General features: G+C 58.0%; 1 protein-coding gene across 1 annotated transcript; it reads right to left on the reverse strand.

Moving 5' to 3' along the window:
* Positions 1-2,641: 2,641 nt before the first annotated feature.
* On the reverse strand, positions 2,642-9,095 carry PGF (placental growth factor). Its single transcript, XM_058807500.1, has 7 exons — positions 8,945-9,095; positions 8,754-8,793; positions 7,945-8,141; positions 6,761-6,837; positions 5,096-5,125; positions 4,943-5,005; positions 2,642-4,258 (listed from the first exon to the last, which is right to left on the reverse strand). Exons 1-7 carry the CDS (start codon positions 9,008-9,010, stop codon positions 4,237-4,239), a joined length of 495 nt encoding a protein of 164 aa, XP_058663483.1. The 5' UTR covers positions 9,011-9,095; the 3' UTR covers positions 2,642-4,236.
* Positions 9,096-13,029: the final 3,934 nt, after the last annotated feature.

Genomic DNA, 13,029 nt, shown 5'->3' on the forward strand with positions numbered 1-13,029 from the left:
GCCCTGTGCTGTGCCATCACAGCCACACCAGCCTGGTCAGGCACTGTGTCCAGCCCCTGCTGGACCTGGTACTTGTTGTGGGGCTGGCAGAGGGGGCCCCCCTTTGTGCCAGGCCTGTGGTTACCCTGCACACACTTGTAGGGGATGTCCCTGGGCTCAGGTGCCCTGGGCAGCTCCTGTGCACAGCCCAGCCTGTTAACAACAGCACGGGGCAGTAAAGCCTGTGCCCACAGCTCAGCATCCAGCACCAAACACTGCCTCTCTTACAAAGACCATTTCTTTGGGAGTATGAAAGTACTAGTTGTGCCTCAGAGGGCAGGTCTAGGAGGATGCAAAGTCATCTGCTTTGTAAGACAACTTGCTGCCCAAACACAATTGATGTGCTTGGTTCCTTGGTTTCTTCTCAAAACACTTCCAGGTTCCTTTTCCAGCCTCTGCCTAACAGAGACCAATTTCTTCTGCCCAGCCTATTTACACCCCACAGTCTTGGTGGTCTTTTAATTCCCACCAGAGACTGGAGGCTCCTCCTTGAAGTGAAAAGTCTGAGTAGGCAAGAAGTGAAGGAGAGTCAAGGATGAGAGCAGGGGTGCTGCTGGCACAACTCACCTGCCTGGCTTCAGCAGATCTGTGTGGGCCTGGAGAGGACAGAGCACAGGAAAACCACAAAATCCAGCAAAATCTATCTGTAGAGTGGTTTGGATATTGAGGTGATGGTGGCAGGGAGATGTGGGAAGAGGAGTCACCAAGAGGGTACAAAACTCAGTTAAGTTCTTCATTAAACATTTCTGGAGTGGCCAGAAGAGAGTGAGTCAAAGGCATCAGCAGGAAGTGCCTCAAGGACGCTCGTGTGAGGAAAAGCCTTGCAGGGGAAGAAGATTAGTACCAGCCCTGAGACACAACTGCCTTTACCTGTGGGCTTTCAGGTTTGCATGTCAGTGCTGGACAGAGTCCCTTAAATTTAGGGGATTACTTTTAGATTAACCTGTTGAAGAGCTTGTGCTCCTTGTTGGGAAGTGGGAACTGCCAAAGCAGAACCAGCACAGACCAAGAGCAGGGAGAGGAGTGAGAGCTGCCTCTTTTCTCACAAGCTAAAACTGACACATGAGAGCTGGCAAAAGCTTAAAATATGCTGAGACTGCAAACATCATTGGCTTCAACAGGCAGGATTATGACAAATTTTGTGAGGGTGCAAAAGACTTATAAGTCACAATCGTGAAGTTAGGACCTCGGTGTTTCTTTATTTGCATGGAGACACGCTGGAGACCTGCCTGGGCATGGCTGGGAGACACTGCTGGGTGGCAGAGCTCTGATGGCAGCCTGTGCTCAGGGACACCAGAGGTGACAGGGAAGCTTCAACATCACGGCTTCACCAGCTACAATGCTACATCTCTGGGCCAATGCCCACATCACCTTTACAGTTACTTCCCAAAAAATGTAAGATATTTTTCCTGGTGCATGAGGCTGCCTTATGTTTTGTCTCCCTATAACTATCCTCCTAAACCATCTTGCTGCAGCTCCTAAAGCCTTATTAAACAAACCTTTGCCCTGTAAAGCTGGAAGGCACAGGGAGCCCAGGGACGCTGATAACCCAGTGGTGTGTTGTTCCTGGGCTCTGTGGGACAGCTGCAAGGGGTACTCAGGCAAAGAAAGGGTGAGGGATTTGGGAGCACTGGGGCTGGAACAGGTTTTCTGCCTGTCCATGGTGGATGCTGCTGTCTTTGGGGCTGAGGTATGTCAGGGTCCCTTCACAAGGGCACCTACAGCCCTGCACTGTAGTACCTGGAAACATGGGGTTCTGTAGATGTAGCTGATCTTGTCAGAGTGCTCACACATCTGCTGTGGCCAAGGAGAGCTCCCAGGAGCTTGTGGTATAAAAAGACCTACAACAGGGACCACACAGAGGGACAGGCAGACAGTGGTGGGTCCCCTTGAGAGGAAACATGGGCATTGGACACAAGCCCTGAAGCCAGGAAGCCTCTGCCCCTCAGAGCAGCAGTCCCTCACCCTGATCCTCATCCTTCCATTGGGTGGGAGGTCCTGCTGGCAGTCCCTGCCACCCTGGAGTGAGGAGGGTCTGAGGACTCTCCCCTCTGGCAGGGACAGGGAAAGGAGCTAGCACTGCCCTGGGCATGTGATGCCTGCAGCAAGCACAGGAACTTCATGGGCTAGGCTCATTCGGTTCCTGTTACCTCCATGGAGCTGGAGGGAGCCCTGACAGCTGGAGCCGCAGCTCCCAAACCTCTTGCGTAAGTGATGTTTCCCCTTGCTCCAGACCTGCCCCAGCTATTCTGCTCACCATGGCTGCAGTGGGACAGCCACATCCCTCCCAGCACTCACATTCTTGCTCTCCAACACCCCATGCCACGGGAGCAGCAGGGGACAAGGCCACACACTGCACCCAGGTGATGGAGGGAGAGAAGCAAGGCAGGGGTCTGTGCAAGGCAGGGGTCTGGCCCTGCCACGTCTGATGGGCAGGGCTGCCTGGAACACCTCAGTGCCAGGCAGTGGCCAAAGAGACACCAGGAACTGTGTACAGGAAAAGCCACTGTGTGTTAGTGTGCTTGAATTTGTTTTAATCCTAATCATGAGTCTTGATAAACTTATTTTTATTAATTAACATACTTGATTTATGTAGCTTCCTTTTTTAAACACATAATACTACCAGGGTATTAAAGACAATACAGAAACCATCACATACATCCTCAAGTGCTGCACTTGGTTCTCCTTGGCCTCAGAGCAGAGCCAGCCAGGCAGAAATGACACACAGTGACAGGGAAAGCCTGTGTGGACCAGGCCAGCACATGGTCCACACAGACTTTGAGTGATGTGGGAAGGGGAGCAGTGAGTTCCCCTCATCTGTGAGGTAGTGAAGGAGGAACTTCATGGGCTATTTTTGAGGCAAAGGCCATGTAGGCTGTGCTCCAGGACACTGTGGATGCCTGGAAATGGGATCCAAAAGGGATCCAGCAAGCTCCTGAACGAAATGCCCAGCTGCACAATTACAACTCACACAGTCAATTCCCTGCTATATGATGGCAGTATGCAGGTTTACATAACCTCAACACCCCCCTTCAGCTTCCCCTGGCAGGGATCTGCCCTGTCCCCATGTCCCCAGCCTCAGGCAACACCAGCATTACGGCTTGGAGAGTCATAACGTAACCCCTACCACAGGCAGCTCTGTCAGGTGTGGCAAGGAGCCACCTTGGACCCCAGTTCTTGCTGGGTTAGGCTCCACTCTTGTTCCTCAGAGCAGGATAAACCACAGGTCCCATCATTTAAGGGTAACCTTGAAACCTTTGCAGATCTTGCCCTCCGGTCTTTTGTTTGAAGCTTTCAAACAAAAAAAGAGAATGGGTGAGCACAGGATGGGCAGGGTGAACAGGGAGAAGTACCAGTCCCACACTGTGCTGTGGAGGGGAAGGGCAGCTCACCCAAGGGTCTCCTGGCACCCAGTTGAACTCCAGCACAAGGATAGCCCCCAGCCCAGGGAGCAACCTGCTGGTTGCCCATCTCCAGCATCACAGCAAGGGCAGTCCCTTGGTGCTGCAGGATTGGTGATGGGCACAAACCCTGGGTCACAGCCCTATTGCAGCCTGAGTGGGTGCCCATGGGGAAGTTCTCTGCCTTGGTGGAAAGCAGACAGGAGCTGCCAGCTCCCATATCTGACCAGCTTTTATTGAGCAGGGCAAAGCTGAGATGCAGTTGTGAAAACATGAGGAGCCCAGTTCCCTTCTGTTCCCAAGCAGAACAGCTTCCCAGGCAAGATCCCTGGCACCTGCCCCGTGCCAAAACTGGGACGGATGCAGCCCTACAGCCTTGCCTGCCCCAGGTTTCCTTCCTCCCCAGCTGCAGGACAGAGAAGTTTTGCAGGTGCAGCCCTGTGAGCCATCTCCACTCACTGCCACATCATGCTGTCCTCCCCAGCCAGTTCCAGCAGCACATGCACCAGCTTGGCTCCTCATTGTCCCCAGAATGTCCTCAAACAGCAGCACACTGCTTGAGCTCCTCCTCTTCAGCCCCAGGCTTGGTCTCAAGTCCTTTTCTCTTGCTGCCAGTGGGGCAGATGGGCAAGGGAGTCCTTGGTGCCAGGCGGTGCTCCCAGCAGGGCCAAGCAGGAGTAACAGTCAGCTCTTCCGTGCTGGAGTCTGGAGGGACACGGCTACACAGTGCCCCGTGCTGGGGACAAGGGCAGCTGGCTCGGCCCATGGTGGGAGCAGGGCTGGGGCAGGGCAGGGGCTACCTGCGGGGTGTGCCACACCTGCAAAGAGAGCAGGGCACGGGGTGAGCACTGCCAGCACGGGACCTGCTCTGCCCTGGGGCCCCCTTTGTGCCTGGGACACAGAAGCGCAGGGGCAGGGCCTGCAGGCAGCCTCCTCAGGGGGAGCAGTGAGGGTGGTGGGGCTGCCACTGCTGAGCCCCAACAGCAGCCTCCACACAAAAGGGGGGAATGCCAGAGCAAACTGCTGGCCACAGGTGTCACACCTCAAAAGTGTGTCCAGCCTGTGCTGTGACAGCAAGGAGTTTGAGAAAGTGAGATAAAGGATGGAAAGAGTAGAGTAACCCAAACAACAATCAGTCAAGGACAGCAGTAAGGACACAACTGGCAGCAAGATGAGGCTGAAGCTGGAAATTCATGGATCCATGAAATCCGCCATGGTCTGTGATGGCAATAGAGCAAAACACCATCAAGTCACCAAGCCTATCCATCCCCATTCTGCCCAGCTTTGAGCTGCTGAGCCTGGGGACTACCAGGTACCTCCTGAGTCTTCGGCAGGAGGCCTGTTTCCCCACAGCCACTGTCCCCTCCTGCTTACTTCTGTGTCTGCTCTGCACAAACCCTTCACTGCTCACAGTGTCAGTAAAGATCTAAATGCTTAATGAAGACACATCCCAAGAAAATTAACCCAGAAGACACCACCCATACCTGCCCCTGCTCACTTACAGTTCACAGTCTTTCCGTCCCTTCTTGTCTTGTCTTCTCTTACCTCGGCCCTTGGACCTCCTCCTTCAGAAGGAAAGTATCACAAGAAGGGCTGATGAGTGGGAGATGAGACCCACAATCCCAGCCAGTAACAAAGCCCCTGGTGTCACTCACCTTCCCAACCTCATCAGGTCCTGCCGGGGCCTGCAGATTGGAAAATGACAGAGAGAAGTGGTTATTGGGCAGTGCTGCATGTTGAGCTGCAGGAGCTGGCCCCGGGACATGCCCAATACACTGCACAATCTACCTGTCATCATTCATGTTTAAAACAGACAAAATAGCTCTTCTCTTGACCTCATCAAGCCCTCAATCAGGAGCTGATTGCAGCAGGCAGAGACAGCACAGGGGCTGGTTGGCTTGGGTGACTACCCTGGGGCTGTGACATTTTGCCAGTGAGGCTGGAGAGGGCAAGCTCAGCCTCAGCTGCTCCCAGTGGCAGCTTGCACATCCCATAGTGAAACAAGGTGCAGCATCCTGAGTGACAAACATGGGGGATTTGCTGCAAAGTCCTGGTGGTGGGTTCTCAGCCATGACCTATCTCCCCTGTGGGCGTCACAGCCAGGACATCTGCCATTCCTACACTAACTACAGAAGGCAGTGATATATAGGTGTGGAGAGCACATTAGGAAGAAGCCAAAAACTGCTACAGAGGGCAGCCTGCACAAGTGCTCATAGGAGATCCCCTGAAAGTTACCCTAGGGAGGAAAAGCACAAAAGGCTTAGGAAATTCCCTGCATGGGAAATAGCTGGAAGCAGAGAAGGAGGCAAGTAATATATCTGCTTCTTCCCACTCTGCCTTCTGCATCTACTGACAGACAGAGACCATGTGGAGCTGGGTCTGCTCCAGTACAGCTGCTCGTAAAACTGCAGGGGAATACCAGTCTGGGAATCCTCAGGATATTCTTCCAGGAAAGGATCATGTCTAATGGCTGCCCAGCAGGACACTCATCCCCCAGTTTTCACAATACTAAATCACCTTGGGATCATGATGAAGAGTGATGACCAGGGCCCCCCATGCAGGCAGTGCTGGAGTCTCTATGGCAAGGACCAGCTGCAGGCAGCACCAGAGCTGCTCCCACAGCACTGCAGAGGCCCCATCCTGCCCAGGCTTTCACCACTTTTGGGACACAGTGAGCACCCCAAGGGGTTGACAGGTGCCAGCAGTCTGCGGCAGGCAGGTGCTGTGCATCCATTCCAGGCCAGCGCTGCATATCCAGGCCAGGGTGGCACTGTGTGTTTTAGGCTTTCATTTGTTGGCTTGGATGTAAACCTCTGCTGTACCCCCAGGTCTGTATGGGGTAGCCTCCCTTAAATGGTGGCCCAAGACTCAGCTGTTGAGCTTTCTCTTTGGGCCACAGTCACATCTAGGCACGCCAAGCCACGGAGCTCCCTGCAGAGCCACCACCTTGTACGTGCTATCACACACCAAACTGCTGCCACAGAGCCACCAGCCTTGCTCCATTACCCACAGGCAGATCCCCTGGCTAAAGAGCATAGACCAGACATGCCAAGGCAGCTACAGGGGTGGGGAGCACAGCCTGCAGACAGTGCATGGTGCCTGACCTGTGTTCACAATGGCACACACCCCATTGTCTGCGGGGAGCAGGTGCAGAGCTGTGCTGCAGCCTGCAGCTGGACAAGGGCCACAAGCACCTGCAAGCCCCAGTGCAAAGACAGCAAGAGGGGTGCCAGCCCAGCCAGGGTGCCCAGAGGGTGCCCCCGCTCCGCACACAGGGAGAGCTGGCAGGCTTGCTCGTGCTGGACCCCAGGAGTCCCTACCTGCACTCGCACTGCTTGTGCTCGGTGAACGCCATCTCCACATAGGGTGCCTCCCCATTTGGCTTTATCTTCAGGAGCTGAAAGAAGAGCAAAGGTTACTTCTCAGGCAGTAGCAGGAGGGGGCTGGAAAGACTCCCGAGCCACTGCCTTGCCACCCCAGGCTCTTGGGAAGATGCATGTCTAACCTGTTCCTCGGGACCTCCAACAACAGAGTCCACCTCCACACGTAGGCAGCACTGGCCAGGCCCAGCTGCCCCGGCAGCTTGGGAGGCTCTGCCAGTGCCACCCCTTGTCTTCAGGGCTTTAATTTAAGTCCCATGGCCTTGGGAGTTCCCAGCCTTAGAAAAGATTTTTCAGTCTCTACCTTTCTGCACAATTTTCACGTTTCTGACCCCTTTGCACACCTCCCTTCTCTGACAGAAATATCCTTCCAGTGGTGTTTTTCAGGCCAATCCCACTGCTGCTGCCTCCTCCTGGACACTTCCTACAGCACTGAGTTGGAATTGACTGGAGTCAGTACCACAGTGTCTCCCTAGCCCAGGGGTACAGGATTTGCAGTGTCACATGTCACAGCCCAGCTTCAAGTTCAGGTTGGACATCCAAGGGCCTTACAGGATACATTCATCATTCTGTGATCCCCACTAGCCCCTGCGGATGCGTCTGGCATTTCCACCCTGCACACAGCAGCAGGATCCCTCCCATAGAGGGAGACCTGTGCTTGGGGAGCTGCCTTCTGCTCACACCAGGCTTTTGATCCATCCCAGCCAAGAGCTTTTTGCCATCCTGCCTTCCAACACACTTTCAACCTCAGAGACCAAAATCACTGGTGGTTTACTGCAGGCATTCCCTAGTCCATCATCCATGGCAAAGCAGAGCATTTCCCTGGTCCCTGCAGGATCAGCAGGTTGATCTCTGGCAGCTCAGTGCAGGGGCTGCAGTGTGAGGACAGCTGCTGCCTGGTACATGGGGTGACACCTGACCTCAGGGCCAAGCCCAAAGAGCAGGCAGAGGGACCCGACTGGCTTGGCTCGTCGCATTTCAGCAGTTGTAAGTCCTCTCCCTCGCTAGCAGCACTGCTACAATGCCTAGAGGATGCAAAGCTGCTAGCTCACTTCCCGGCGCTGGTGAGCCCCCCTCCAGCCGTGCGGCAGCCCCAGCCCCGGCCCCGCAGCAGCAGCTCGTACCTGCATGGTGACCGTGCTCGTCTCCACGGGCACGCAGCGGAGACCCTCGTCCCCACAACAGCCTCCGCAGCGCTGCAGAGAGACGCAGGAGGGTCTGAAAATGTACTCCACCTCGTTGGGGAATTCGGTAATGACGTCCACCAGCTGCTCCAGAGGCCGGCAGAAACTACGATTCCAGATCTCCCGAAAGGTAAGGACTGCAAGAGACAGGGACTGTCAGGGGCGCCCAGGGCGGCAGAGCCCAGCCGGGCAGGTGCAGCAGCCGCGGGGGGGTCCTGCAGCCACCGCGGAGCACAGGGAAGCAAAGGACCACTCTGTGCTCCCAGTAAGTTCGTCACTGTACTGTGCACATCACTGTGCGGGGGCTCACACAGCCGCCCCGACGGTTCTTTCTCCTCTATCCGCCAGTGGGTCTCCTGCCCCGGCTCTCTGCTCACCCCCGAGCTCCGCCGCCAAGGGGCTCCCCCGCACCTCGCCCGGCCGGACAGCCGTCCCCTGGGCAGGGAGAGCCGAGCGGAGCTCTCTCACCCGGCACCCCGCATGCCGGCACCGGAGGGGCGGCACTCTCGGGACCGGGCTGCGCTCCGCTCCGGCCCGCGGCGGTACCCGGTGCCCGAGGACGGCTGGGGGCGTCAGCTTGCTCCGAGCCTCGGGACAGCTCCCGGCCACCTCCCCGGCTGTCACCACGGGGCTCCAGAGGTAACACAGCCCCGGGTAGCACCCAACGCACCCCGGCCTTGCGCGAAGCCTTCCCTGGGTTGCTGCCCCCTCCCAGCCGTGGTACCGGCGGCCGCCCATTTCCAACTCACCGGGAGACTCCGTGCTGGCGGTCCCCCGTTCCTCCGGGGCCTACAGGAGAGAAAGGCGAGCTCTGGGGGGGCATAACGGGGTGACCCGCTGCCGCCCTCCGCCCAGCGCCGGGAGGAGCCGTCCCGGCCCCCGCGGCCGCCCCGAGCAGCCGCACCGCGCTCCGAGCCCCCTCCCGCCCCTCGGCTCTCACCGGGGCGGGCGGTGCCCCCAGCGTCCCGGCCACCAGCAGCCGCAGGAAGGCGCCGAGCAGCCGCATCGCCGCCCCGGTACAGACTCGGCGCCGCCACTACCGCCCCTCCGCCCCCGGCATGCCGCCCCGCCACCGGCCCCGCCGTGCCGCCTCCGCCGCCGCCGGGCCATAGGAGCGCGCCCCGCTCCGCGGCCGTATTTCACCGCCACCGCCCCACCGCTGCCCCGCCCCGGCCCCGCCGCGGGGCGGGAGCAGGTGCTGGCCCCGGGGGCCGCGGGCACGGCCGGTGCTCCCGGACGCGGCGGAGCCCTCTCCTCCAGCGCCCCCGCACCGCCTCCGGGCACCGCACCATCGGGCTGTCCCGGCGCTTCCATTCACCGCCCCGTGCCCGGTGAATCCCCGGCCGGCGGGAACCACCGGGGCTCTGCTGGGTTTCTCGGCTTGCTGTTTTCGCTGCCCCATGCCCATCCACCCGTTCTGCGCCCACCTGCCTCCTGCCCCCATACAACAGCCCCTTTCCCACCATCCTCTTAATTCCTCTACTGATGCCCTGTTCCCACCCAAACTTCCCGTGCCTGTCCACCCATCCCCTTCCCCCTCAAGCTGCCCCGTGCCTGTTCCATCAGCCCCTGCCGCTGGACCCCTGCCAAAGGGTTTCCAGCCCCCTCAGCCTCAGGTACAGCATCCTGGTTCTGGTCTACAGCTCGGAAGGGAAGGGGGCACAGCAGGTCTTGGGTCAAACCCTGCTGCCAACCCAAAGGAGCTCTGTTGGCCTTTTCTGTTCTATTTTTAAGCCCCAGAGGCCAGGGAAGCTGGAACTATGGGAGGTGTGATGAGATGCCGACAGGCAACACGATCCCCCGTGGGCTGCAGGTCCCAGGGAAATAACGAGCTCTGTGTCCGTGCCAGGATTCACGTCCTCCTGGGAGAGTGGGGAGGCTGCTTCAGGGCTTCCCTACCCAACACCATGTGAGGTCTGTCCCTGCAGCATGAGGATGCCAGTGATCCGCTCCCAGCCTGTGGGATCTGTCCCCAAGGGATGCAGGGCATGCCAGATGCCTGTCCTCAGCCCTGCTGGGCCATGCAAGTGGCAGTGACTCAGGCACAAGCAGGAGCTGGGCTCAGTCGGGAGTTTCTAGGCATTGGTACCACTGAGTGTGTCACAAAGCTGCTGGAGCAAGGCCTGGCAAATTAGCATGGAGATGCTGCAGAGATAAGCACAGAGAACTCCCAGCCCCACCGCGGGGAGGGTGTGCTGCAGTTCATCACTCAGCACCAACTCAGCAGCTGCTGGGGCTGCTGTGGCAGTGTCAGTGCCTGTTCATGCTCCTTCTCCTGGCTGGGCAGCAAAAAGCAGGTAACATCCTTAAAGTGGTGACTGGAGCATGCCTGTGGTCTCCCTCTGCCACCCTACAGACCCTCCTGGGCCAAGGGGACCCCTTTCCCACTTCCCCAGGGCTGGTTGTGAGATGGGGTGAAGAGAGCATTTCCTCCCACCCGAGAGCAGAGGCTGCCCTGAGCAGCAGCTGCTGCCAACTCACTGGACAGACAGAATCCTGTTATTGCAAAGACCGTGACCACACGGGGCCTCATGCCTGTCCTTGTAGGAAGGTCCCTTGGGGCCACCTCTCAGACACAAGGCCAGCCTCTGGCGCTGGAGCAAAGGGCTCTCCCCCAGGAGCTGTGTGGCTGGGGAGACCAGCCCTTAATTGCTGAGTGCAGTCCTGTTCCTGGTCTGAAGCTATTTCCTCAGAGGCCTTGGGCAGAGTTTACATTCCTGGGATGAGCATCCACTTTCTAGGCAGTGTGGAGCAGAGACAGGAGAAGAGGAATAATATTTGGACACCAGTCACCTGTGATCAGCAACATCCTCCTGCATATGGGAGAAACATCAAGCCGGCTGGGGTCACAGCTGCTGGAGCATTGTGCCATGCTCCTCCCTGGGGGGCCAAATGTGCCCTTCCCCAGCTGCAGGACAGGGCTGGAGGTCGATGCTATAAATGCACCAGCATGTCCCTCGCGCCGCCCCCACTCGGCTCTGGGGAGCGGAGTTACACATTAGGGAGAAGGGACAGAGGAAGCTCAAGGAACCAGCCAGGGACATGAGGCAAACAGAGACATTTCCTTAAAGAGCAAATGCCTCCCTGCAGTGAGCCCCACGCAGTGGCTGCTGACTGGGAGCATCCCCTCGAATATGGCACTGCTGCCTGTGCCACCTCCCTGCCCTGCTCACCGAGGTGAGTGGGGAATGACGGAGTGTCCTTGCTGTGGGTGAGCCCTGGCTGTCAGGTGAGGAAGGCCAGCCCTGGCACTCCGCTGCAAGCATGCCATGGCACAGCCCTGCCAGGGAACAGGGTCACCTCCATGTCTCCTTCAGGGTGAGGGGGAAGAGCAGGGGCCCTGGCTGCCCGGGCACTGAAGGAGCCCAGAGCAAGCAGCGGCTCTTCCCTGCAAACCCCACCCTGCTCACTGCAGGCAAGGTCCCTCCTAAGTAATCTTTTCCATAAAACAGCCCCATGTCAGCATCAGAGTTCTCTCACGGGCATCTTATACTCTGCAAAATCCCACCTTTGGCATCTCACATGGAAGAACCCAATAAAAACTTGTCCCTGCATCATTCTTAAACTGACTGCAGCCAGGGCCTCCTGTGTCACCCCTGAAGCCCTCGGAGAACACCTCTGAAATCCTCAGGGCATTATTTTTGTTCTGCTGCTATGTAGGACAGATAACTCAGTCTCATCAAAGCTATAGGCTTCTACCAGGGGAAGGGCCAGTCCATCCATGATCCAGTGCCCAGCACAGTCACCCTCTTGTGTTTGACCCCAGTAGGCAAGAACCCCACCAGCAGCTCCCTATATCCTGCATTGTGACGGGACTCCTGAGGTCAGAGCAGCATGAAGATGTAGGGCACTGGGCTCCTCACACCTGCCATCATCCCAGAGCCCCCAGGTCTCACCCTCACTGTTTCATTTGATTGCTTTCCCTGCTTCTGTGATCTCTTCTCTGAGAGTCTCCTAAGCTCCACTACCAGAGAGTCAGTCCATGCTAGCACTGGGATAAACCAGGTCAATCATCTGCAGTTTGTATCTCGGCAGTGAGAATGAGGACGGGAATGGGCTGGCTGGGGCATCCCCAGCTCCAGCCTCTTGGCACAGGTAACCCAGGCCTCTCTCTCAGGCCACTGCTGCTGACTTCTGAGAAATGCAGGGATCTCCAATGCCCTTGCAGGCAAGCAGAGCTGCACCAATGACCCCCGAACAGTCAGGGCTGCTCCTCAAGGAAACAGCTTGCAAACAAGCTGCCTGGGCACCTGGGCCCGGAAAGACTCCTCAGAACTGTGCTGCAGCAGCTCCAACTCCGAGATGCCCTCGGCAGCACATCCCCTGTCCCTGGCGGCTGCTGTGGTGGCGTCAGCGCCTGTCCCAGCCCAGGTGTGCAGGGGATGTGTTTGCCGAGGGGAGGCTGACAATAGGGGGAAATGGGCCGGGCTGTGCGCCCCGATGGCGGCGGCCTGCAGCCCCGGCCCACGGCAGGCGGAAGCGTCCGGCCTTAGTCAGCACCGGCCGCACGTGGCAGGAACTCTGCTGTTTGTTTGGGCTCCTGGGGAGGGGAGCTCAGCCTCCCTGGGGACCCACAGCCAAACCTGCAGGCACCTGACACTCCAGCTCCATGCCTGGGGACATCAGGGGCTGTTCCCCGCGGGTCACGGGCACTGCAGGCTGGCCTAGGTCAGACGTGAGTTTTGAAGGGACATGGAATGAGCACCAGGACTGCCTGAGAGCACTCCAGGTGAAGAACCCAGGCAAGGGGAATCCTTGGCAAGCCTGGGTGCTGCTTTCAGACACTAATCCCTCGTGGGGGCAGGGACGATGCTACCAAGAAGGGTGTCCCTGAGAGTGCCAGACCCAAGCCCTGGTTTGGGTGCGTGCGGCCCTCGTCCAGCCAGCGTTCCAGGAACACATCAGCGTTGGCAGACACAGTGCCACTTGCTCAGTGCTCAGTGGCAGTGCCTGTGCAGACCCATGCTGTGGGGACTGGCCAGGCCACGGGTGTTTGCAGAAAAGCACAGGCCTGGGGCAGGGTGA

This window comes from Ammospiza caudacuta, chromosome 6, assembly GCF_027887145.1.
Source record: "Ammospiza caudacuta isolate bAmmCau1 chromosome 6, bAmmCau1.pri, whole genome shotgun sequence".
Taxonomy (NCBI): Eukaryota; Metazoa; Chordata; class Aves; order Passeriformes; family Passerellidae; genus Ammospiza; species Ammospiza caudacuta.

What these genes read in the sequence shown, in the direction of transcription:
- PGF (XM_058807500.1), bottom strand. Translation starts at nt 9,010, where the DNA reads ATGCGGCTGCTCGGCGCCTTCCTGCGGCTGCTGGTGGCCGGGACGCTG. An exon ending in CGCCAGCACGGAGTCTCCCG is followed by an intron (nt 8,142 to 8,753) that starts GTGAGTTGGAAA and finishes TGTCTCTTGCAG; the next exon opens with TCCTTACCTTTCGGGAGATC. An exon ending in GACCTGATGAGGTTGGGAAG is followed by an intron (nt 5,006 to 5,095) that starts GTGAGTGACACC and finishes TTCCTTCTGAAG; the next exon opens with GAGGAGGTCCAAGGGCCGAG.